Source organism: Penicillium waksmanii (assembly GCF_028829765.1).
Source record: "Penicillium waksmanii strain IBT 27052 chromosome Unknown utg000004l:1.0-5674109.0:1.0-5678898.0, whole genome shotgun sequence".
Lineage (NCBI taxonomy): Eukaryota > Fungi > Ascomycota > Eurotiomycetes > Eurotiales > Aspergillaceae > Penicillium > Penicillium waksmanii.
Genome location: NW_026643251.1, coordinates 2,537,289 through 2,562,661, shown reverse-complemented (window position 1 = coordinate 2,562,661; position 25,373 = coordinate 2,537,289). Strand labels below are relative to the sequence as shown.

Here is a 25,373-nt window from a genome sequence, read left to right as displayed (position 1 = left end):
TGACTGAACCCCGAAAAGCAGTGAATGTGTCACGTAGAATCGACTAGAGAAAATATTTTCTTACGAGTAAGCGAGGATTGAATTTCGCAGAAAGGACATGGCTATGGATGGCCTTGGCCATCGGGAATACCCGTTCCTGAAGTGCTAGCATTCTTGATACTAGGTCTGCACTGTTACTACCTACTAACTAGTATATGTGGACTCTAACTACCTGGCGACGGATCCGATTGGTGACAGTAAATACCTTAGGTTAAGGCAGTTGAGCATTATCTATTAGTTATAGAAAACAATCATCGGCGAGGAAATAATTCCGTCTAGTTGACGCTATTCCAAGATTGTAAATTAAATCCAGCCCGGATGTCGGAATAAACCGTCAAGACTCCATCCTAGTGAATATATGACTATAGCTTCTCGGGCTAAATCGAGTTAATATCCCTGTGATAACTAGCAGATGATCCATCAGCAAACCGTGATAGGTAAACACCCGGTGGAGCCCAGATGTTCATTCTGGGGCTACGTTTTTGCAAAAGCCATTACTAGCCCGTGAAAAAGTTAAAAATGCCGCGGCTATCTGAAAATCCATGGTGTTGTCTTAAGCTTGAATGGTTTGTCTGATTTGACCAATATTAAATAAAATGCACCGCGCCCTACCGCGCCCTACAGCAACCCTACAGCGCCCTATGCTCCACGCCCGTTCGGGTTGCGCATCCGGTATGGCATGTTTCAGTACTTTGAACAAGACCACCCCGTATCATTTTTCTTTCTAAGTAGGTAAATGCACATCGACGCTCATTACAGTGGCATATTTCTTGAGTCATAAGTTGGAGATGAATGTGCGAGTTCCGTTCTCTCCGTATTGGCTAAGGATCTCAGATCAGGCGTGGAAGTGTCCAGATCGTTCCAAAATGTTGATGATGGTCATAGCTCTGAGTTCTACTATTCGTTCTTTGATTTCGGTATTTCATATTTTTACTAAAGAGCATGGCAATGCGTGTCCAGCCCAAGGTTGGACACGCCAAGTAGTAAAACACGAATTGAGGAGGACAATAGAGGTGCACGAAGCCCCATAGATTATCATGTCTTAGCGCCCCAAGGCGTTTTCAGTCACAAAGGAAGTGATATTGACCACCAATATCTTGGCCTAGTGTCCGATTCTTGCCCTGAGATGAATAGCAGACAGCCTAGAGAATGAATTACCCATCCAGGTATGCACTCCGGGGAGATACTCTCACGGCCAACCTCCGAGACGGTGTCATAATTGAAAGACGGTTTCTCAGCGGGAGGCTTGACGCCCCTTTAACGCCAAGCAAGCTGAACAAAATGAAAATTACAAGTTTTCCCTAATGTCGCGATGGACCCACACAGAAATGTAACGTTGACCACCGAAATTGAGCTTAAAGAGGTTTAAGCAAGAACCACATGTTCAGAGCCAAGACTTATAAGATAATCTGATCATCTGATAAGGGTCAACGGCCCGAGATGTTGTGGAGTAAAGCGTGCGTTAAGTCACACTAAGGGGGCGATGCTGTAAATTTGGTCATGTAATACGTTGACTGCAGTATTCGAATAGTCTGGTCCATCTAGTTAGTGCTAGTGCGTACCTAATAGCTGAATGGCGACAACAATGCAAGGGTAAATTCCATGCCGCGGGAAAAAAAGAAAGCGCCCATTTGTGGTTTCGTATTAGGAAGGCTTTATTTTCTCACTCAAGTTCAAGCCCATGCATTGACCTCTACGACATCTGCGTCCAGAATAATTTGCAACCATCGGAGACTCTTCAGTCCCTACCGTATAGGAAGATGGGGTTCGGAGGACGAGTGAAAACAGAGGTACTAATTCACTCTTTGGATGTTCTAGAAATTGGCTAACACCGCAATAGCGTGAGCGAGTGGTCAATTTCCTTCCTAAATGGAAGGACTTGAAAACTGCTTTCAAATTCGTCCGCCTGCTTTTCTCGCTGAATTACACCCGCATCGACGTTCTCCTCATTACAGTCGGAACCTTCTTCGCCATCGCTGCAGGTGTTCCGGAACCACTACTCGGTGTGGTTTTGGGTCAGCTCATCAACGAGCTCAACGAAGTCGCATGCTCGACAACGGTCTACGACCCATCCTCCGTTCGAAAAAAGGTCCTATACCTGATCTACATCACCATTTTCAATTTCGCCGCCATCTACATTTACGCATCATGTTGGGCCCTTGTGAGCGAACGACTAGTGCGTCGTTACCGCAAGTCATACTTCCGCAGCTTGATTCGTCAGGAGGCAGCATTTCACGACAATCTGCCTTCGGGCCAAGTCATCTCGCGACTTGTCAGTGACATCGAAACATTGCAATCCGGTACCTCTGAAAAAGTTGGCATTTACATTGCTACTATCTCATACTTTGTCACTGCGTACGTTGTGGCCTTTATCAAGGTGCCCGTCATTGCGGGTATATTGATCGCGGCGATTCCATGCTTTTTCGCAATGGCTATGATTGGAGGGCATCTTGCATCACGGTATGGGACGCGAGTGGGTAAGAATGTTGATTTGGCAACTTCGATCGCGTCGTCCAGTTTGTCGCACATGAAGATTGTACATGCGTTCAACGCCCAGAGACGATTGGAAGACCTTTTTTCTTCGCATCTATCGAAGTCTCGAAAGGATGCCTTGAAGAAAGCTGCTGTGCACGCGGCGCAGATGGGTACGCTTTTCTTTATAGTCTATTCGTCGAATGCATTGGCGTATTGGAAAGGTGCGCATTTGATTGCGGACTCGATTGATGGTCTGAACGACGGTGTCTCTGTCGGTGCTGTGTATACTGTCATATTTGTCTTGATCGATGGTGAGTTCTTTTTGTTTCGGTCGCTGGAATATCCCAAAGATGTTACCAACCTAGGCCAGAGCTCATTGACTAATTTCACGCATAGCAACCTTCATCTTCAGCCAGGTATCTCCTTATATGCATGTCTTCAGTGCGGCTACGGCTGCATCCGGTCGTCTATTAAATGTGATCAACCGGGGTTCTAATATCGACGGGACATCAACTGCTGGCGAGCGCAGTGCCAATCTAGAGGACCACGATATCACTTTCAAAGATGTTCATTTCACCTACCCTGCACGAGCGGAAATACCAATCTTACAAGGATTGAGCTTCTCAATTCCTGCAAAGCAGCATACCGCTATCGTCGGGCCATCTGGTGGTGGAAAGTCTACAATTGTCGCTCTTTTAGAACGGTTCTATGACCCACTCGAAGGCAGTGTTTGTATCGGCGAGCAAGACATTCGACAAGTCAACGTGGCGAATCTAAGAGGCCAGATGGGATTCGTGCAACAGGAGTCGCAACTTTTGGACCGCTCGATTCTGGAGAATATTGCGTATGGTCTAGTTGGATCTGTTGGACATGAAAATCTCGCTGAAGTCATTTTGGACATGAGCTTGACTGATTTCGTCGACAAAGTTCAATCCGGATGTTCTGAAGAGCAGGCCCTTACTGAATGCGAGCCTAGAGTTGCCGAAGTCGTTCGGTTGGTGAAAGGCGCAGCGGGAAGAGCCAATGCACTCGATTTCATCCAGGCCTTGCAGTTTGGAATCTCGAGTCAGGTGGGCACATCAGGTGGCAGACTTAGCGGTGGCCAGAGACAGCGTATTGCTCTAGCAGGTGCTCTTGTTCGCGAGCCTAAAGTGCTGATTTTGGATGAGGCGACTGCGGCATTGGATTCGATGAGTGAGAAGTTAATCCAGGCTGCTTTAGCGAAACTATCTGGAGTGGTTACAATCGTGTCTATTGCACACCGTCTCGCTACTGTCAAGGATGCAGATCAAATTGTTGTTATACAGCAAGGTCGCTTGGTGGAAATAGGTCCTCCTCGGGTACTGTTGGAGAGTGACAGCGCTTACGCGGCCATGGTCAGTCAACAAAAGGTGGATAATGAGGATATCGGTTCTTCAAGGTCTACCTCTGTTAGCAGGGATTGTGATCCAACTTCCGAAGACCCAATACGGATGTTATCGAAAGAGACGATATTGGAAAGGAATCAGCCTCCTTTCCTGGAAGATGAGAAGGAAGCGGCTGCGGTTGAAACGGAGAAAAGCATCACCGATTCAAAGATAGGAAAATCCCCTCAAATATCAAAACGTTTGTCTGCAAAGACTTGCTTCGCATTCGTTCGACCCAACCTCCTTTTGATCGTGCTTGGCCTATTCATGTCGGTGATAATCGGAGCTAGTCATAGCTCAAACGCGATTTTGTTCGGAAATACTGTTGGAGGACTCAGTCCATGCAAGGGCACCGCAAACATTCGGCACAGTGGAAATCTCTTCGGCCTCATGTTCTTTATTGTCGGAATCGTTGAACTCTTTGCAAATGTTATCGGCGGCTGTGCATACGGCTGGGCTGCAGACCAAATACTATATCGAACCCGAGTCGCTTCACTCCGATCGCTCCTCAGTCAAACGATAACGTGGCATACTTCAGAGGGAAGAAGCTCCGGAGCTCTGGTCGCATTTATTACAGGCGATGCATCGGCATTGAGTGGAATCACCGGTACCACAATCGGCCTTCTCCTTGCAACTGCCGTTAATCTTTTCGCGGGTATCATCATCTCGTTTGTGGTCGCATGGAAAATATCAATTGTCCTTGTACCAACCATACCTATTCTCCTCGTGGCCGGAGTGATGAAGCTGCGGACACAAAGTCAGTTTGCGGAACGACACAAGAAAGCCTTCTCCAAGGCCACGGAGATCACCGTGGAGGCACTGGGAAATTTACGCTTCGTTGCGGGATTTTCGCTGGAGCAACAACTTTACAAAGAATTCCTCTTGTCAATGCAGAAGCCACACCAGGACACAAATAAAGCAATTGTTTGGGGTAATTTCTGGCTGGCGTCCGCGTTCAGTGTGAGCAACCTCATCAGTGCTCTTGCATACTGGTGGGGCTCCAAGCAAATTGCCTCGGGACTATATTCCCAGACTCAATTCTTCATCGTTCTGCCAGCTTTGCTGTTCAGCACGCAATCTTGCGGGCAGATGCTTGCTCTCGCGCCAGATCTTTCAAAAGCAGGCAAGGCTACATCCCGGATCGTTGAACTTGTCAATACAAATTCTGCTGAAGAAAGCCTTGGTGATAGCTATGCTCTCACACCATCAAAGACAGGGATGGCTTTGATTTCAGACATTGAAGCAAACAAATTCCCCGAAACCTCATCAACTGGGAATAAGAATGACTATACAGCAGTTAGCGTCGCACTGTCCCAGGTAGACTTTTCCTACCCCAGCTCACCACATATCCCGGCCCTCAAGAAGATGAACATTACCTTCAAACCAGGTGGATTTTATGCTCTAGTAGGCCCAAGTGGATCTGGAAAGTCGACCATCTTCAGCATGATCGAAAGATTTTATTACCCCTCTTCTGGATCCATCTTCATCAACGACCAAGATATAACACAAATTGCATCATCCGATTTCCGAGATGACATTGCCATAGTTCCGCAAGAAAACGTTCTCTTCGAGGGAACTGTAGCTTTCAACATCGGCCTAGGTGCAAGACCAGGCTATACACCGACGCAAACCGAGATTGAAGAAGCCTGCAAACTAGCCCAGATCCACGACGTGATAACATCATTACCTGAACAATACCAAACCATTTGTGCACACCACGGGAAGCAATTTTCAGGAGGTCAACGTCAACGTCTATCAATCGCCAGGGCACTTGTTCGACGACCGGGATTGTTGTTACTTGATGAGTCGACGAGTGCTCTTGATGGCGAATCCGAGCAGAAAATTCAAGACGCGTTGGCTGGGCTTGCTGGGAAAACTACCGTTATTGCTATTGCGCATCGGCTGAGGACTATTTACCGGGCGGATCAGATTTTCCTCATTCAGGATGGTTGTTGTGTTGATAAGGGGAGTCATGCCCAGCTTTTTGAGCGGAGCGAGATGTATCGCGAGGCTGTGGTTCATCAGTCACTTGACAGCTAGATGAAGCTGAAATATATTGTCTGCAGTGTTTTGCAAGGCTTTGTTATATTTTCTACCTATTTATTTATTCGGCTTCGTCTTTCCTTTCAACTAGAAAATGCCTTGATTGGAAATATTTACTAGTATATCACTTGCTTACTTCCACCACTAGAGATAAAATTGACGACTAGACTCCTGAGCGCTACTAAACACTCCACTGATAGTAATCAAATTACCCAGACCTACTATATCCGAGGATCAGTTGACTTAGTCACGGCATGAGCTTAGTCTTTCACTCCTCGTAGACGATGTGACGCTGAGCACCTATTTGAACTTTTCGTTCATTCCAGCCTGGCCGGTACCACATACAAGATAACTACAAAAGGGAAAGAGAAATACTAGAAAAATCTACTAACTGCGTAAAGGTTTAAGCAAAGCGCCTCTATTAAAGCATCTATAATAATATTATGCTCACACAGAAACTATTATGTAGTATAGTATAAACAGTAGAGTCATCCGAGTCCGCGTCGCATCGTCCACATGGAGTGAAAGAGTAGACGCATTAGAGTACTGTTCCGGGAACCTGCTTTTTATCCACATTCACATTCTTCCAAATGGCAATAAATGGAAAGCCCAGTGCAACGACCGCCGTGGTTGCAATGCAGCTATACTTTTGGCTATCACCCCAAGCCTTGTTAATGGCATTGCGGATTTCCGATCCAATCGGGTATACCATCTGGGCAGGATAGCCACCAATATAGATGTCCGCCCAGTCTGCTTTAGCACTTTCCGGTAGATTGGCCACAAGCGTTTTCGGGAAAACATTTGTATATACAGCAGATGCAAGTGTGGCACCTGCCGCTCCACCGAGGCTGGCAAAAAGACCGAGGATCGAGAGCATCATAGGCACACCGTCATGATCTGCCGCGCTCATGACTGCCATATCCTGTCCAATGACTAGAGTGCCACCAGCAAAGGCAATGAAGATCTGGCACATGACGACGTATCCGATGCCGTCGTCTTGGCCACGGAAGTGGATCATGAGACCGGAGCCGAGAAGCATCAATGGTAGGCCGAAGAAAAGACATGCTTTCTTGAAGTGTTTTGTTTGTCTGATGTATAGTCCAAACAGGGGCGCCCAGAAACATGATCCAATGTTGTATATCTGGTTCATGTAGCCCGAATTGGAGACGCTAAGGTCATACACAACCATAGCAAAGTTGACGAAGTAGCTATCCCAGGCCATATATCCGAAGTTCAAGAGAGTTGACAGGACGCAGGCACCAAGGACGGTTCGTTGCTTAAGAAGGTCATACCGAATAAACTGCTTGCGTGCGAAGAACTTTTCCCATGCCACGAAGACGAAGAAAAGACAGAATCCAACGACTAGCATGGCGATGAAAGATGCAGAGCTGTATTGGGCTCGACCATAAGCTGAAAGGCTAAAGGGGAGAAGAAGTAGAATAAAAGCTGCCATCAATAGGACTGCCCCAACAACTGAAAATTAAAGCTCAGCATTGTGCATATCCAAATGTTGTGATACAGGAAGACTCACCATCGAATTCGTGAATATAATGCAAAAGCGACTGAACCCAGGTTCGGTCGCTTTTGACCTTTTGATAAAGCCCCATCTTCTCTGCTTTACGCTCGTAGAATTTGAAAACAACGGCGAGCGGCAAAAGAACGAATGGGAAGACAATCGCAAATATACCATATGCCCAACGCCATGAAGTCATTCTCAACAAGGCTTGCGCTGCCAATGGGCCCGTAAATGCCGTGCAGATGAAGGGTGTGCTCGAGAATGCAAATGCAAATGCTCGATTGCGGAGACCCGAAGTATCGGCAATAAACACATCAAGAATGAGGTAGATTGCATTATATCCAACATAGTAGAGAACGTATCCCGCGGCGTATCCACTGGGCCCAGTGCAAGATGCCAACACAATAATTCCTAACAAGAACAAACAAGTAAAAACCACAAGAGCTTCGGCTCGTCCCCAGATATTCACGATTTTGGCGACGGGAAGTTTCACCACACCGCCCACAACACTGCCCAGGATTGCTGAAGTCGGAACCTCAGGAGCGGTTTGGAAGTTGGCATATGCGTAGAAGATCACGTTGCTTTGAATGGATGAATGAAAGGCCAGCATAAAGAAGCAGACCCAAATCCTAGATGGCAGAAAATAATTATTAGAACTCGATGCCTCGGAAATATCTCTTAAAAGGGGCAGTTTCAGTTCAAAAGATTTGGATCGCATACCAGGCGTAGACTGCCCACACAGCGTTCTTATCCCACGCAAGAACTACTGCTTCGGCCTTTTTGACGCCAGCAGCATCGTCTGACATAATAGAGTCTGTTTCCGTTCTTTCACGGTCTGACTTTCCGAAAATGCGCTGCGAGTGAAGCTCGTCGTCCCTCGGTATGGGCGCCGAGTCCGCGCCCCTGGATGGTGATTTTGCGCCATCCAGAGGCGGACTGGCTGAAGGATTATCCATCATGGTAGAAGTAGGGCAGACTTTAACCCGTGGATGGAATTGAGAGAGCAAGAAATGTTGATATCCAGACAGAGAAAAAGATCGTCGGATTTTGACGGAGCTTTTAGTAGTTATATTGACCCCCGGGCCTTAGGGACAAAGTACTTTTCACATAAAATCTAACCAAAATGGTACTCATAGTCCGTCGCATTTTTTCGACTCGCTCTAGTCAAATGATGTGGGCCGAAGAATTGTATTTGCGACAAGGGTAGACGATTGGTCAAGAAGCATTTCTAGCGCCGTCCAGCGTGCGAAGAAATCGAAGCAGGTTTGCCGCTATAGGAATTTGCTTGAAAGTTATGGCGTGATTCGGTGATTCCTTCTCCGTTCGAAGTTACATTACTTTTCCTTTCCTTGCTCTAATGCTAATACGGCTAGGGGAGTCTCGCTTGGGATATCAAGATCTTATCGATCAATTTGTGGCGCCTACCACGGCAGAAAATTAAATGGACCCAATACCCATGAATAAGTTTGAACATTAGAGGTTATATTTGCTACCTTACTTAATTTTGAGATTCAAAATGGTCTTACTTGCCATCTAGTCTTATACATAAAGGAATTGCACTTGGGTGCACAACTTTCTCCAGGGAGTCATTTTCTACTTCCTCTGGAGTAGTCTCGGGGGTCTTCCAGCTATTAATTTTGCCAAGAATCATGTCTCAGAATCAACAAGGAAAAAACGGAGCTACTCGGTTTCAAGGCTCCGATGTTCCATGCTGGATCCTTGCTTTCAGGATTCCGAGTTTTGAAAATTACTAGATGTAATTTCATGAATCACAGTGGGTCAAAACGGAGAATCCCGAAGTTAGCTCAAATCACTCACACGGGCCTCGCCGCCAAGACACATCGATACTATGTAGTAACGGGTCCATATGAGTATAGAGAAGAATCTTGGAGATTATCATTGCCAACCTATTTACTGTGTCGCAGTAGAGTCTCCAAAAGTTTTGCCAGCCAAGGGTCTTCCCGTTTGGCCGGATCGAAGATGTCGTCTAAAACCACACGATGGAAGTGCTTTCTACAGCCATCAGCTCGATTGCCAGATGAAAGTATTCCAGCGACGTTGCTTCCTGTTCCATCCGGTGAGACCGTGACTGAATATCTCTCGCTTGGAGGTCTGAAATCACTTGATCGTACTTTCCTTCAGGGAGTTGAGAATCAGGAGGGCCTCAAATCCTTGATCAATGGCTACTCACGTTGGATCATGGAAGTGACTGCACAAAACCGGGTTGCATTCTTAGTAACTGAACAGAGCGATGATCTAGCTCTCAGATGTGCAGTTGTCTCCTCGAACCGCCTCTCTGAAGATGAGATGTTGGAGTGGGAGATATATGAAATTTCCTTGGAAAGCCTTACTGGGGATTTGGAGACCTTGGAGTTTGCATTATGTCTGAGATACGAAGCTGGAATCGAAGAATCCCTCAAAATTTCGGTAAGATAGAAATATAAATGTCCTCTTGTGGCCTGATGGCGAGCATCCTACTGGTAGCTAACTCCTTACAGATCCGAGTGGCGTTGTGTATAGATCTGCAATCATCGACAGCAATTTTCGCGCACCGAGTCGAGTCGACAAATGATGGTTATCTCTCGGATATTGAAAAACGACTAGGGACAATTTTAGAACACGAGGAGGACCAGAATGAGAAAATAGGTGTTTGGGAAAGGGAGTTGAAGGAGTTTGTCGGCCTTGGTGATATTCACTTCCCAACGCTCTCCTGCACACGGTCGTTGGAGCCTCCAGCTAGCCCCACTTGCACCCAAACAAAGCTCACTTTGCAAGTGTCATGGGAGAAATTGGCCAACCTCGCCCAGCAGCTGGGTCTGAAATCTGGCGTCTCTGTGGTCCGTGGAGCATTTGCATACACCTTGGCCGAGTATACGGAGACGGACAAGATAATTTTGGGGGATCAAGACCTACCAGATCTGACCCAAGACAATTCAGTCAACCTGGTCCCAGTCAGTGTTTTGCCACAAGATACCTCTGAGGAGTTCTTATGTCGACTTGACAAATTCGAGCGAAGCACGTCTATCATACCAAGTCCTACTGCGCAGAACCTTCGAGACATTCTCAAAATTCCCTCGTCTCAGACTCCATACAATGCTTTATTCGCGTATCAGCAGCGCGCCGTCCATGAATCTGATCCGGAGTCCTCACACAGTGCATCCCGGACATCTCTCGAAGCCCCGATGGAGCTCACTCTTCAAAGGTCAGAAAAGGACCAACCGATATGCAAACTTTCATGTCGGTCGCTATTGATGGATGTCCCTCATTCAGAAATGGTCATGAAGCAAATCGATGCTTTGGTCACCTCGATGTGCTCCGCGCCCACCGAGCGGATTCAAGAACTCACCCATCTATTTCCAAAAGAACTTCTCTCTATCCACTCCCCGATGGTGAGCGATGATGTTAAAAGGGCTCCATTGCTATCCCCAGCTCACTGGGTTGACCATTGGGCTTCTTCCAACCCCTCTTGGGTTGGGCTTGAGATCATCGATGCGATCAGCGAAAACGATACAGCATCCCGAACATGGACTTATCGCGAACTTTCCGAAACCTCTGACCGGCTCTGCACATGGATCGTGAACCGCGGATGGCACAATAGGTCAATAGCGGTGTGCTTAGATCGCTCATTCATGGCGTACTGTCTGGTGCTAGCTATCTGGAAAAGTGGCAACTGCTATGTGCCAATCGCCGAAGATCTTCCCGAGGCACGTCAACTATTTCTTCTCTCAGATAGTGGTGCGACAGCCTTTTTTGCCGATAAGAATGTCACAAAACTCCTTCTCTCCGCTGAAAATTGCGAAGTGGTCGATATTGCCGGCCTTGAGATCTGTGGAAACTCCGAAGTTGTCAGAGATAAACAATTAATTGATCCGAAACCGACAGATGATTGCTATCTTCTTTATACTTCTGGGTCTACTGGAGCTCCGAAGGGTGTTCTCGTTAGTCGAGGAAATCTATCCGCATTTGCCGAGGCACAGTCTAATTATATCTGTCGCGATGTTCCAGACACACCAAAGTTGAAGGGTGTTGGGAGTTACCTTGCGCATGCCAGTCGAGCCTTTGATGTGCACATTTGTGAGATGGTGCTCGGATGGAGGCATGGGCTTCGTCTAGTCACAGGCCAGCGAAGCATGCTTCTGGACAATTTGTTCCTAGTCCTGAGGCGCTTCAAAATCACTCATGCTGGCTTCGTACCCTCGCTTCTCGAACATGCGGGTGTTAGTGCGGAATCATTGCCTGATCTACGCTATCTTGGAGTCGGAGGAGAGAAGATTTCGGAGACAATCATTGAACGATTTGTCGGCAAACGATCGATTTCTCTCGTCAACGCATACGGACCAACCGAAGCCACGATAGGCTTCACTAGCCATACCGTGAAGCCCTGGTCAACGGTACGCAATATTGGCACCGCTGTGGGAAATATCACCGTCCACGTCCTGGAATCGAATTCATCAAAATACGTGAAGCGAGGGCAAGCAGGAGAACTCTGTGTGACAGGTGATCTGGTCGCCAGCGGTTATCATCGGAGGCCCGATGCGGCGGGCTTCACAGATCATAATGGACAGCGAATGTACCGGACGGGAGACATCGTACGCCTGATGGCCAATGATTGTATTGAATATCTTGGGCGACGAGATAGTCAGGCTAAGATACGTGGCCAGCGTCTGGAGCTTGAAGAGGTTTCCATTGCAATTCGTCGTTGCGCGGGATTTCCGGTCAATGTGACTTCTATGATTACTCCTTCTCCAATTACGAAACGACCTCAGTTGGTCTCCTTCATCAGCCCATCCAGTGACAGACTAGATTCTTCAAGCACCAAGGTCACTTTCATGAAGAACCAATACCAGGAATGGGTTCCAAAGATTTTGATCAGGTGCCGGGTTGAATTGCCTGCCTACATGGTACCTAGTGTTCTACTTCCGGTCTCCTCTATACCTATCCAAATATCTGGAAAAGCAGACAGTCGTCGTCTTGTTGCATTATATGGAAGTATTCCTATTTCAGACCTGCTGTTAGGACATGGGGTAGTGGATCTGGAGCCTAGTTCAGAAACTGACCTAGAATCTAACCAAGAAACAAACCCGGAGAATCCCTATTCGGAACCAGGTGGTGCAGATATGACAGCAGATGAGATGCAAGTTTGTGATATAATCTGCTCTCAGATAGAAACAGACCCAAAATCTGTCACTAGAGCAACGAGTATCTTCCAATTGGGGATTGATAGCCTGGGTGCCCTCAGTGTGGCGGCAAAATTGCGTCAGGCAGGATACACCTGCTCAGCAGTCGATGTCCTCAGCAAGGGTACAATTCAAAAAATTGCCTTGTTACCAAACTCAAGTAGCGATTTGTGTCGAAAGCAAATGAGGAGCTTTTCCGAGGACCAAGGCGCCGAAGTTTCGCACAGATTAGCGCAGATTGACCAGAACTTCCGGAATTCCCAGACACAAATTCCAAATTCTTCAATTTCCGTCATCCGTCCATGTCTGCCTCTACAGGAAAGCATTGTTTCTAGCTCCGTGGGCAGTCCGATACCCTTATATGTCAATCATATCATGTGCCGTCTTGGAAATTCTATCAAACTTACAAGCCTGAAGTCAGCATTCGAGGACTTGATGCAGCAAAATGAAATTCTCCGCACGTGCTTCCAGGTCGTGGACAGAAAGGTATTACAAGTTGTTCTAAAACCTCGCGTGTTGACTATCCGCTGGGACGAAGTTGTTGTTTCTGATGAAAACGTCGCCCGGGGTCTTTTCGATATGCGTCAAGCCGGAATTGCCTCCAGAATTATCCAAAAAATCGACAAAGAACCCCCGTTCCATATCCTTGCTGCTTCTCCGATATGCGAGGATGACCCAGGATGGTTCATGCTGTCTATTCATCATTCTATCTTTGACGGTGCTAGCATGGGCATCTTCCTCAAACAACTTCACCATCATTATACTGGCAATGCAGCAATGTGTCCGGTCGATCTCGCTCCTCTTTATCATTACATGGTGGCAAACGCCGAAGCAGATACTGAGCGCTTCTGGTCCCGTTATCTCGATGGCTACTCTCCGGGTATTGTCGAGGATCAAGAAAGCGATGGTGGATCTTATTCCATCATGACAAAGACTCTACCTTTCGGATTATCATCACTCTCTAAAAACGCTGCTCAGGCATTTTCGACTGCTCCAATTATCGTTGAAACAGCATGGGCGATTGTTCTTGCGGAGTGTCTAGGCCAAAAAGATGTTATATTTGGGCGTGTGATGAATGGCAGGACTATCCCGGTGGATTCAGTGGAAGAAATGCTTGTTCCGCTCGTGACAACCATCCCGGGCAGGTTTAGACTTCCTTCTCTCAGATCGAGTCTGATAGAGCTAGCCAAGATTCATACACAGGCTATGCTTGAGTCTCTTCCTCATCAGCATACACCCCTTCGCACAATTCAGCGATATACTCGGGTGCCAGGTCCATTGTTCAACACATTGATATCATACATCGTCACGAGCCCCCAGTCACCTTGGGCGGATATGTTGACTGAAATGGAAAGCATTATGCCAGCAGATTATCCACTTGCTCTCGAGGTCAATGCGGAGCCTGGTGCCGACAGAGTTACGTTGCGTTTGCGAATTTCCAAAGCCCTCTCTTCCAATCAAAGATATGCATCCCTCGTGGACAGGATTTCTAACCTTCTCACTGGCCTGATTTCAGATGGAGATGCTATGATTGATGCCCCAGAGCCATTAATAGAGCGAGAGAAAAAGCAGCCTGTCTGGGACGAGATTCAGTGGACTGATATCGAAAGAAAGATCCAACGGGCCGTGGCTGAGGTATCAGGTCTTTCGGACTCGCAAATTTCCAAGAATGCATCATTTTTTGCATTGGGAATTGACTCCGTCGTTTCCATTCATCTGGCTCGTTGCTTGAAGGTAGAAAATATTGATGCCTCTCCAAGTGATATCTTAAGGTATCCATCCATCGGAGCTCTACACAATTATCTCGGAAAGCCTCGTGTTGTATCTCGTCAAACGGAAGCCCTCGAAAGGCCTTTGGACCACGATTTGGGCGCAGAACTGTTTCATCCAGATGACTCAATTGTTAAGACTTATCCTTGCACACCTCTGCAGACCGCAATGATTGGTCAATGCTTAAGTTCGGCGGGCAAGGGATACCTTCATCACCATGTGATAACTCTCAGTGGCTCACTCGAATCGGAGAGACTACTTCATGCGTGGAAAGAAACGGTGAAAAATGCCGATATTCTTCGCACGTCGTTCCATCGCCACGCAACCAATAGCCAATTTCATGCTGCAGCTCACAAGTATCCTCTCATCCAATGGTCGCACCAGTCAAACGTCGCATCGCTATCCCAGGCCATCGAGGCGATATCTCAAGAAGCATCCTACCCCAGTATTGCGAGTTTCAGCAAGCCTCCATGGAAAGTTACTTTGCTCACTGGGAGTTCCCAACAATTGATGGTTGTCTCCATGCATCACTGTCTTTACGACGGATTTTCGCTTCCCCTCCTCTTCAGCAGCCTAGAGAAAAGTTATCTCGGACACACAGAACATCTAGGCTCGTTCGCACTTGCCGCGCAGAAAGTATCATCCATGCAATTATCATCCATAAAGTTTTGGACTGATGTGGTGGCCGGCTACCAATACTTTGGATTGCCGATCTCGCAGCCCTCCACTCAGCCCGACGTTCAGTGGACAGAGATCAAGATAGAGACTGGAGTTCCTGAATTGCAGCGTCTTTGTGGCGCAGCCAACGTCACCTTACAGACTGTGGCCCTGCTTGCTTTTGGGCGCTCTTTGATGCCCATTGTTGGTCAGCGTGACGTTGTGTTCGGACATGTAGTCTCCGGCCGCAGCTTCGATATCGACGATTCGATGAATGTGATAGGGCCCCTTTTCAACACTGTCCCTTTCCGCCTCAAGCTTGAATCCGCTCATAAAAGCACTCGCTCCGTCTTGGAAGATATTCAGCGTTTCTCAATCGATTGTCAACGCTTCCAGCATGCCCCATTAAGTCTTGTGCAAAAGGATTGGCGGATGGCAAAGAACAGCAATGGATCTTCATTATTCGATGCACTTTTCACATTCAATAAGTCGGAAAAGTTTGATGCTCATTCAATCTTCCAGCCATATGAGTCGTCTCGCAAACCGGATATCCCTCACTACAGACTCAATGTGGAATTTGATCAATCTCCGGATTCCCTTGTTGTCCGGGTAGTAACCCGTGATTTGCTGACCAAAAAGAGCGACCTCGAGACTTGGACTCAAAGCCTTGCCCTAGCGATCGAAGATATTCCTTCTTCTTGCGAGCCAGCTCTGAGTTATCCCCGGGAATTAATCACTTGCCCATGGTCAAAGTCCCTCTGTGCATGGCAGATGACGCTTCTCCAGATGACTCTGTTTTCAGAACCTACGTGGAAGGGCTGAAGCTTATTCTGTCTCAGGTTACACATACAAAGCCGGAGAATATCCATGAGAGTAACAGTGTATTTACGCTAGGTCTGGATTCAATTCTGGCACTTGATGTCAGCTCTCAGTGCCGCAATGCTGGGCTTGAGGTTTCAGTCACTGAGATCCTTCAAGGAGAAACTATTCGAGGTATCGCAAACCTCGCATCAAAGAAGCAGAGTGTATCCTGTAAGCCCGCAGGGTCTACTTTGACCGATAACTTTGCTATCACCTCACATGCTAGAAGCAAGGCATTATCGCTTTTGTCTCTCTCGGATGACAAGGTCGAGGTTGTTATTCCTTGCCTCAGCGGCCAGAACTTCTACATAGCTTCTTGGCTCCGCAGTCAACGACAGCTTTGGGAGTTCACATTCCCACTCATGTCACAATCTAAGCTCGATCCGCAGCGACTCCAGCATGCTTGGCAACAGCTTCAACAAAGACATAGCATCCTTCGTACAACATTCGCTGCGATACTTCCAGATCAAATCGTGCAAGTCGTGCAAAAGCCCTGCCAAGTTGTACCACAAACCCAGATTCACATTGAACAAGCTTCTGGAGATCTGAAACCATTCATCCATGGCTTGATGCAAAGTATTAGACGCAAATCATCTAATCTTTTTACGCCTCCTATCCGCCTCCGGCTGGTTCAATATGCTGGGTCTGATGTTCTTCTGTTGACTTTACACCATGCTTTGTATGATGCAAGAACCATCTCCATTCTGGTGCATGATCTGGAAGCTTTGTACCAGAGCAAGCCCATGAGCCCCTCTTCAAACTTCACATCCTTCGTGCTTGACACACGACAAAGGTATCATTCTGGCTTTGCAGATGACTACTGGAAGAAAGCACTCCTCATGGGTCAACGCACACTTCTTGGGCCACAGCCCGCCAGTGACCCAACTCCTTTAAGTGTGCAGTCTTCTCAGGCCATTTTTCCCCCAGAGCTTACCATACTGGAGGGTCAATGTCGCGAAAAGAACATCTCCATGCCTTCTCTCATGATATTGGCCGTCGCGCGCAGTTTGGCACGTACCGCAGACGTTTCTCACCCAATCCTTGGCCTTTTCCAAAATGGTCGCTCGAATGACTATCCCGAAATCGAGCAGATGGTGGGACCTACTGTTAATATGCTTCCGTTGGTGGTCCCGGATGCCTTGGTATCCCCTTCTCGAGAGGCTCTGCTAGACATGCAGCAGAGGTTGGCCCAGCGTACTCTCTATGACCAAACTGACCTTCAATCCCTATGTCAAAAAATGAAGGCTCTTGGTCAAGAGATAGAGTTCAACCTTCTTGTCAATATTCTTTGGCGTCAACTGAACAGCACACCTAGTAAGGAAGTGGACACCATCTTTACTCCGCTGTCTCTAGACTCTGATATTAAGGTTGACTCTGACAATCTGATTACCGGAGAAACTGCGGTTGATCACTTCGACTGGAAGCACTTCCCAGGGGGTAGTGGCATCTATCTGGAGATTAGTTACAATGAGGAACATGATGCTCTCCTTTGGAAACTTGACTACTCCTCTGTCTTAATTTCGAAGCTGGAAGCGGAGGAATTCTTGCAGAGGTTGGAGGATGAGATGAACACTATATTGGGACATCTTTGAGCTATGTAGTTCTTCTCTGGATGCTGATTATATTCCTTTTCATATTGTGTTGGTAGTGAAAATTTTCATTATATTGAAGCAAAACTCAACTAAAACGGCCCATCACAGTATATAAAGCCAGCTAATTGTAGACTAACAAAAACTTGAATATGAAACAAGAATAGCACTAGATATTTCTTCTTTTTGTTAGAGACGCGGTTTTACTTCAGTAACAAAGATTCAACCCGGGGTAGAAACTTGAATATCTAACTGAAGCATGTCGTGCAAAAATCAACACAGATCCCCTTCTGCCTAGCGTTGGCGGCTTCCCCAGAAGTTTCCGGCCAGCTGGTACGCCCTACCCGGGGAACTGGCAACACAAGGAGGCGGATCTAGGGACGACTTCCGCGGTGGTAACCTGATCTATGGTTTTGCCCAGCAACATCTTTAACTTGACGGTTGCCAACCCCATCCCCTTGTCATGTCTCACACAAAATTCACTCATCAGAGACACCAAACAAAAACCGAGAACAATGCCTTGTAACAACCCTTCCATTCAAAACACGTACAAACACCGTAAAAAAGACAACTGGAAAGTATTGCCACGCAAACCAAGTCAGCCCCGTAATTCAACCTCTACTAGTGCAAATTTGTTAGAACAAAAGTACCGACGAACTTGATCCATCACCGTTCCAAAGAAAACAACTGCATCATCGCACAATCAGTAATCCCCGATCTCCCAATAAAATAATGTACCACCGATATAAACGCCCTGAAACTCAACAGACCCCCTCGCCCGACGGCCAACCAAGCCGCAACGACACTCCCTCTACTTTTTACCGCGGCTCAAAACCTTCATCACCCACATGACTCCATCTTTTTAGCCGGAGATATTCGGACCAACGAGCGACAGTAATGGTAGCTAATCACATCAATCACACACGAAAGCCGCTGAAAAAGTCGTTTTAGACCGGTAGCAAAATGTGATGGATCGAGTTTGCTTCCGGACTCTTCGCCCAAAGTAGCAGTGGTGGGGGAGGAGGGGGGGGCTGGATGGGGGCTGATTGGCGGCGCAGGGCCCTCCCCACGCTGGCGATTATTTTCCGAATTGCGCGTGCGAACTGGCAAAAAGGCTGACGCTGGTGTGTCTGCGTGGTCGAAACCAAGCCAAATAATCTACATTGACTAAGAAAGAAAAGGGGGAAGCAGCCTAAGCGAGAGCGATCACGAACATTCGGTAGTCATAGACGTACTTTGGCACTTCGTTACTTGTAGTTACTGCATACTCCGTACCGAGCTGGGCTATGATTACAAGACAAGGACTTTGTCAGTTTAGTTACGGTAAATATCGTAGAGAACGCCAGAACGCTAGAATGGCCCTCCCCTCAGTCCCCAAACCTCGGGCCCTTGGAGATGGAAGTGGGGCATGTTGCAGTCTACCTCAGCAGATCCGATTTCTCCCCCCGTAACTTTCCAGTTTATGGGGTTTCGCTTATCTAGACGAGCGGTCTGCGGTCCGGGGCTGCCGTTTTCCCGGTTTTGAATGTCCCTGGATCGGGTGTGTACATGCTGATGTACATACATGGGCGCTCTGTTTTGCGTACTCGTACTTATCGAGACACTGGCATGCGACCGCCACATGTATGGTAGATCGGTTAGGCGAGGGTCGGTGAGATCTTTGAGGTGGGTTGATGCAGCCGCTGTGGATCTATGTATTGTGATATCAACTGGCATTCAAGGATCATTTGGTGAGGGAGTTTGCTGCAGGTAGAGCGGAGGTGGAGTGAGGGGATCGAATGATGAATGATGAAGTGAGGGAGTTGTGCATGTGCGAGTCCTGCCGGGTGAATCTATGGGGGAGTGTACAGTACAAATGGTTAAGTAACCATATGGCTCATGATATGTTTTGCTGAGTTATTACAATCGTCATTATAGTAGGACTACATAGTAACTCGGGTCCCTCAGCTAGAAATTTGGGCAAGCACTGAAGTCACGGTAGTTACTACGAGTCGGGTAGTTGGGAAGTCTTGCTGGATTTTAGACGGACAACTTGAGGTCATTATTATCCCCTACTAAATATTAGTAGATTCTGGGCCACAAGACCGTGTCGGAGGAGCCTTGTTAGATTTGCTCTTTTTGTAGATGGTTTCTCCAGGCTCGGCCTCGGGACATATGTATATCGATTGTTGCTACTGCCAGTCTTGTCTCGAAAGAGACCCCAGCAGCTACCCAGAATGCAGGACAACAAATTAAGAAAATTGGAATAATGTTTGCTATATTTTCCCAGCTCCTGAAGCTGAATGTCAATAGCCGAATGCTATGCCACGCGTGGTTATCACATCACACGAAGATCCGATCGAACTGCCGAGCTTTTGACCGATATCATGACAAACAACCCAGTTTAGAATTTAGATTGGAGTCGAAGTGAACCTTCAGTTCATCTCCGGTAAGTCATGGTCAATATTGAAAGTTGCCCTGTCTCGTATAGATTACAATTAAGGAATGATCAACTGTGGTACACTTCTAACACTTCCAATGATAACCTCCAACACAAGAATAAAATGCGGATCTCGGTACTTAGACTTTATGAAATAATACAAAGGTCCCCATATAGTGAATGAAATTACGATAACCGGGCTTCACGGGGACCATTTTATCCAAAGTGGGATAGTTCGTACTTTTGCACTTTCCACCTTCCAGTAACGGGTCGCACAGATCCAGTGTCCTGGGAGGGGGGGCAGAGCAGGAGATTGGAGTGGTAAAAAAGTGAAACCGACAGCCGAATTCTCAATCAAACTGATGTAAAAATATACTATGCAGGATCCTCTTTTTAGCAACAAAAAAAGTGACTGTAGTTCACGGAAATGACTTGCGTGAATCATCTGCAGCGTTCCCGAGGGACGGGATTTGGGTGTGGGTGGTGGGTGGATTACACCCAAACTAGTTTGACTTTGGAGCAAAACTCACCCTATTCCCACTTCGGCAAGGGAATCTGGAGAAGTCGATGGATTGGATAGAAGAAAGGACCGGTGTGGGAAAAATATACTCTATTATAGTTTTTACAGTTTAGACAGAGCTCACTCTGGCGGGGATCTTCATACTGGCAAGTTATTCTTTTTTTTCTTTTCTCTTCTCTTCTCTGCCTTCCAGTTATTTCCCTAAACTCAAGTTGATGATTCGCAATAGGACCAGGTGTGGGAGTTTTACTTTCCCGTGACGAATCTGCACCTGGACAATCGTGGAATCGGATATTCGCATCTCATCAACAGGGTGCAATGCAAGATCCCCGATTGAGTTGCTGGGAGGCCCAGCAACCCAAAATCCTGAGTTCCCTTGCATATGGGAACAGACCATCCGTTCCTGCGAGACTCCGTAAATGTATACATGGATCCCTTTATCTTGGTTTGTTTTTGCCGGGGTTTGTTATCGCACTTGATCAAGGGGGCATGGGGATGGATGCCAGCGTAAGGGGAGCCTCACTCCATATGCAAAAAGCCTAATTTGAATGACTTTGTTTTCACAAGGCTGGGAAGGGTCCCAGCCGACCGGTACAGCAGAAGTCCCAAATACGAGTAGCAGGCTCAACGAATAGCCACGGTTCAGAGATAAATTTGGTATTAATTGAGCGCAGTCGATATTAGACCATTAAAGGATCCTTCCATGGGAAGAAATGCAAGTCCAAACCACATGGAACCCCGATATCCCACGTGGAGGACGTGCTCTTCGGGTCTCCGCCTGCTGTATGTATGTAAATTGAGTACATCTGTACTGGATGTATGTATGTACATACATACATACAGGGACACCCATAGATGTGACGTGCGGGTGTCATATCGATATCGTGCGACGTATCAATTCAAGTGGCGACAAGATACCGAAACAAACAAGAAGTGTCAGGGTTCCAGCCACCCAGGGTGGGCGAGTTCCTGCGCTGTGCAACGTGTATAGATCACATTTCTGTGTGGGGTTGAAAGCGTATTTCAAGAAAGACAATACAGGCATTCGTTCCAGTTCGGAGACTGTCGTAACAGTAACAACCAGTAATCAATAACCAACCCCGTGGCCAGAGCTTCCCAGTTCTCATTGCTTTTCGGCTGGGAGCTGCCAGCTGGAGCTCCATGTGTGGATCATCGTTCCCGCAAGGACAGACATAGGCACAGACCAGGGCGAGGAGGGTTGTTTTTGTTTTTGTTGTTTCTTAAGTTTTCAGTTTTAATCAATGCGGAATCCACCAAAACGGTAGACTCGCCGTTCATGCCGCCGTCATTGGCTGACTGACACAAGCTGAGATGAGAGAGGCGCGCTTTGCGAGAGGGTATTGGGGTATTGGGGGCGCGCTCGAGTCCGTAGATCAACCGTGCGACTATTTTCAGCTCGGTCTACGCTCGGCCCCGCATCTGATCCATTCGTGGCGCACGAATCAGTGCACTTCATCGCCGATGAATAGTATGTTATTTCTTGTACATTTGTCGGCGAATATGGTCATATGGTTGGCGACTGGGTCGCGTATTGGCTGGTTCATCATGCCAGAGCGGACGATGTATGTGCATAACAGGATGAGCCAGTTCCACCCCCAGCATTCTTTGCACGACAGCCCTGGAGAGCCGGTACACCTGGACGGAGATGCAAATCCGAGATTCTTCCGAGGATAGTTGACCAGTTGACCACTCCTTGATCCACACTGGCATCTGGTAAAAGTGGAGGTTGATGGTGTTTAGTCTTTCTTCAATGCTACAGTACACTACGCCCGACTATAACAACTGGTGTATTGAGCCAGCCACCTTCTCTCAAAAAACTGCATTCCAGTGAATACTCTCTCCCCCTATTCACAAGACACCTCTTTCCAAGAATTTGTCATACAGTCAGCCGCCCTGCTCGATCTCCGCAGAACTGGATGTGTCCCCATCTGCGACCGGTAGAAATCTGCATCAGCCGCAGCCGCAGCCGCGTTGATTGACAATAGTCAAGTCGTATTATGCCTGATCTAGTTATACTACGGACTATATATGTAAATACAGTATACTGGTCAGTGCTTGGAGCATGATAGCGCGGAAAATGTTTAGTATTCAATGCAGTCGAGCTCTCATACGCTTCATCCTGGGATATACCGTCTGCAAAGACAACGAACTAACTATCTAGCCGACGCCAACCGGGGTTGAATGGATGGATGGATACTCCGTAGATAGATACCAGACCAGACCAAGGGGGAAAGCAGATCATCTTCTCCATATGGAGTCATTCCACTAGTCCCGTGAACCCCACGACTGCCATTCATTGGACGGGCGTGGAGGGAGGGAAGGGGAAAGGGCTCTCGTATGTACATACATGGGCGTTGTCTTGCATATTTTGACTCCGGGGTCCTGCGCGAATGCGATCATGCGCGCATTAATCGCGACGACCAAGATGTAAACAGAACATGTCAAGTGAACTTGAACCTTGGAAGTGAGTGTTGGCCTATCGTCGCGTCCCCACAGACATACTTTACATACAAACGATGTCAAGATCCAGGCACCAGGAATCCAGTCCAATTCAGTCCAGCCTGGTCCAGTTCAATCCAATACAATTCGTTCGTAGGAGCCGCCTGTGAGCCTACGGAGTACTCCAGGTCCTGTTCCTTGTCAAAATAGCCACCCCCTTGCATGTGCGCATCAGTCATCTCCCAAACTCTATCGTCACTAGAAATCTGTGCCTTGGGGAGTGTTTCATGCATGGTGTGCGGGGCGACATATGAGATTATTGGGAAGAGTGCGCGTTGGATATTCACCTGCTTGATCGCCATTGCCATTGCCAGCGAGACAGATCAGGACAGGACAGGAGAGGACGCGCCGCGCCGCGCCGTGCCCCGCCCTGAGCTCGTATGCATTAACAAACGCAAGTGAGTGGTGGATTTCGAATGATGTCTATCAATTTACTTTCGTGGGGGGGCGAGGGTTAATTAATGGATCGTCTACAGTCTAAATGGTGGATGAGGGCGGGAAGCTGGTTGGGTTGGAAAGTCGGCCAGATGTGTTTTGTATAAACCCCTCTATATAGAGTTAGGTGGTGGCCCAACGACCGGTTCACGTCGGGCAGACTGCGCCCAACCGGACCCAAGGGACTGGGCAGGTACGAGAGTACGAGAGTACGAGAGCATTGTACATAGAAGGGGAGCGTGGAAGATTTCGATGGGACCTGGAGGGGGGCAAAGGAGAGGGGATGTTTTGATGTTTCACTCTTGTGTCTGTATGCATGTCAATATGTATTGTACGTGACCCTCTGACTCTGACTCTGCCTTCCCCTCCCCCTTCGAAGAATCGATAAATAGTGATTTGATTTGCCCAATAAAACCCGCGCCTCACATCGAGAATGGAGATCTGGAGATAATTCGGACCCGAAGAGTGGTAGATCAGTAAGTATGCAAAAGATGGAGTATTGAATTTGGAATTTGCTTCTTTGTTATTTTCTTTTGTTGCTTCCCGCGGAATATACGGAGCATCTCTGATTTATGCTCCGTATGGAGTGTATGGAGGTGTACCATACCCCGGTCGAACTAAATTGTCCGTTGGCTGAGTCCCGATCCGACGGCAAGAAATTTAGGCCATCGAGTCGGGTCAGAACTGGAACTGGAATTTGAACTTGAACAGGTGAACCTGAATTGGAACTGGAACTATTGTACGGAGTACTGTAACTAACCGCTCCATCGGGTTCGCCTTCGACTCCACACCGATTCCACTTTCATTCCGTCCCGGGCCCGTCAAAACTGTTCAGATGACAGGGTATCTACGGTATCTGCGCCGCGACGGGCGAAAACGGTCGGTCCAAACAAAAAAAAGCAAAGAAGAGACGAATAGAACAGAGCAATGCTTCTGCTAGCGCGGCACTATCGCTCTTTTGACTGCTTTCTGTACGACTCTCAACGGCCATGAATGTGCCGGACAGACGGGGACGGGAGCTTTGTACCACAGTTGCGTCCTGTGGCTTCTAAGGTTTATCCCCCTCGAAGGCTTGCCCTTTTCTAATTATTTCGGCGGTGTGGTGTGGGATCGCCCGAGTCTCCGGCAGGTTTTTCTGGAATGAGAGACATTCATGATCGTTGGACAGTTGGTTTCCGTCTCTGATATCATTTGCCGGTCGGGAGCATCAGGGAACCAATGACGGTGGGTGAAGCGGGTGCCACTTGGGCCCGTGGCTGGTGATGAAGTCATTCCTTCAGGATCGGGACCATTTGGTTTGTGTTTGGAACAGTGGACGAATGGGAGGGAATGAATTGTGGTAACCTTGGAATTAATCTACTCGTAGTCAATCTATCTACTGAGAAACCTAGAACGTAGGTTCAAAGTCAATCTACGGAGTAGCGAGTACGGTTTCAGTTGATACTAGTACTACTCGTCACTACTACTATGCACCGATTGAACTCCAGATATAACCCCACTAGAAACAATGGACCCGTGTCAGACTGAAAATCGGGTGGACATTTCTCATCTCTCCAATTTCCACGGTGGAGCCTGGCTATTCCCGTGCTTGTCCCATGGACGAGACAACGGGAGTCCCCTGATGCTACCGTGGATCATGATGGGATGTGGAAGGGGGTGGTAACTGAATTACCCGTACTTTGAATCTGATCTTTTGACTCCGTACATATATCTGCCTTGTTAACACGCGTCGTCAACGAGCGCATGTTAACCACTGTTCCGGGTCAGCCCATGATCATTGATCTACCGGAGGACCAGAGTCCTGGGAAGACCGGAACTGTTCTCCCCTTTCACGGCGCGGGATCCTCGGGCTCTGGAGTCTTCTCGAACACGAATCCGGAGAGTCGTCTCCACCTTGGAAGACAGTGGCATTAATGCAATAGAGTTCGAAGGCGGCGATTGTCTGG

At 47.6% G+C, this 25,373-nt stretch overlaps 4 protein-coding genes across 4 annotated transcripts; 2 read left to right on the top strand and 2 right to left on the bottom strand.

Moving 5' to 3' along the window:
• Positions 1–905: 905 nt before the first annotated feature.
• Positions 906–5,960, top strand: N7481_003757 (ABC transporter ATP-binding protein; the record flags this gene model as incomplete). Its single annotated transcript, XM_057262976.1, has 3 exons — positions 906–917; positions 1,880–2,825; positions 2,911–5,960. 3 exons carry the CDS (start codon positions 906–908, stop codon positions 5,958–5,960), a joined length of 4,008 nt encoding a protein of 1,335 aa, XP_057124637.1.
• A 541-nt stretch (positions 5,961–6,501) lies between these two features.
• N7481_003756 (major facilitator superfamily domain-containing protein) lies at positions 6,502–8,438 on the bottom strand (the record flags this gene model as incomplete). Its single annotated transcript, XM_057262975.1, has 3 exons — positions 6,502–7,436; positions 7,495–8,108; positions 8,200–8,438. The coding sequence occupies 3 exons, from the start codon at positions 8,436–8,438 to the stop codon at positions 6,502–6,504; spliced, it is 1,788 nt and encodes a 595-aa protein (XP_057124636.1).
• Positions 8,439–9,459: 1,021 nt separating this feature from the next.
• N7481_003755 (non-ribosomal peptide synthetase) lies at positions 9,460–17,536 on the top strand (the record flags this gene model as incomplete). Its single annotated transcript, XM_057262974.1, has 3 exons — positions 9,460–9,906; positions 9,978–15,798; positions 15,837–17,536. 3 exons carry the CDS (start codon positions 9,460–9,462, stop codon positions 17,534–17,536), a joined length of 7,968 nt encoding a protein of 2,655 aa, XP_057124635.1.
• A 5,476-nt stretch (positions 17,537–23,012) lies between these two features.
• Positions 23,013–23,225, bottom strand: N7481_003754 (uncharacterized protein; the record flags this gene model as incomplete). The annotated part of the gene is made up of 1 exon (XM_057262973.1): positions 23,013–23,225. The coding sequence occupies one exon, from the start codon at positions 23,223–23,225 to the stop codon at positions 23,013–23,015; it is 213 nt and encodes a 70-aa protein (XP_057124634.1).
• Between the last annotated feature and the right edge of the window lie 2,148 nt (positions 23,226–25,373).